We start from the raw sequence: 1,045 nt of genomic DNA on the forward strand, positions 1-1,045 counted from the left end.
CCCCTTCAGTCTCCTTTGGTCCCACGGATGCCACCAGGGACTCTCTCTTCTGAAAGGTCCCTCTTAACACAAAGGTGTCCCAAAATGGAGCATACCGGGCTGTGCGGAACCGCTGACACAGCTTCTCTACCAAGCTCTCAGTCTGTTTGTCCTTGGTGATGTAGGAGAGGAGTTGCCTGTGAGGAGAGAGTGTACAATTGGCCAGGAAACCACTTTCTCAGCTCCTACACTGAAGCCATCACCCCAACCCCAGCATGGCCTCTTCTGTCTTTGCTTTAGAAGAGAGTTCTCTGGTCCCGCCCGTCCCTCTGATCTCCTTCCCTTTATTGAGAAGGCAAATAACAGCTGCCACCTAGTGACTGCTACTATGCCTCACCCTCACACAGCACCCTATCCTATGTAAGAGCCTCCACAACTATGCAGCAAGTCCTGTCAACCTCATACGGTTAAGACGGGCAAACAACTTGTGGAGAAAGTAGAGCTAAAATGTCCATCTAGAGCTGAAGACAGCGGCAAGAGTGCTTGCCTAGCACATGCAAGAGCCTGTGTTCATTCTTCTTCATTCTTTGCATTCTATCCACCCATCCACGTTGTACATCGTGGTGCGGAGCCTAGTGCGCACCACGATGTACAACGTCCACAAGCAGCAAAAAAGGAAATGAATGGCCAATAAAAAAGGGACCAGGAATTAAGATACGGTCTTGGTCACTCTGGTTCATAGCTGTAGCAAGGCTAGCAAGGCAGAAAGGTCAGACAGGCGTCTCAGAGCACTTAGGGAGGCAGATGAAGTTTACTGCCCCGGAACCTAACAGGACCACTCACCTTGCCCTCAGGCTTGGCCCCGCGACGAAGTTTGCCCACAATTGACAAGAAAGCACCGAAGACAGACTCATCTAACAGCTTATCGCCAAAGCACTCAAAGTTGTCTAGCATCTTATGGAGACCTCGCTCTGTGAGGGGCAGCTGGGACATACAGTAGGCTAGGTCTCGGTACTGACGCTCAGTTCTACAGGGAGGGAGAGATTCTGTGAGGCACACACATCCT

At 51.1% G+C, this 1,045-nt stretch overlaps 1 protein-coding gene across 1 annotated transcript in view; it reads right to left on the bottom strand.

The window, feature by feature from the left end:
- Window positions 1-1,045, bottom strand: part of Ncapd2 (non-SMC condensin I complex subunit D2) — a 22,846-nt gene that overhangs the window by 2,220 nt on the left and 19,581 nt on the right. The window contains exon 20 of the mRNA XM_029478268.1: window positions 795-1,006. Within this exon, the coding sequence (XP_029334128.1) occupies window positions 795-1,006 (212 nt within the window). The remainder of the gene's footprint in view (window positions 1-794; window positions 1,007-1,045) is intronic.

The sequence above is a fragment of the Mus caroli genome, chromosome 6, assembly GCF_900094665.2.
Source record: "Mus caroli chromosome 6, CAROLI_EIJ_v1.1, whole genome shotgun sequence".
Lineage (NCBI taxonomy): Eukaryota > Metazoa > Chordata > Mammalia > Rodentia > Muridae > Mus > Mus caroli.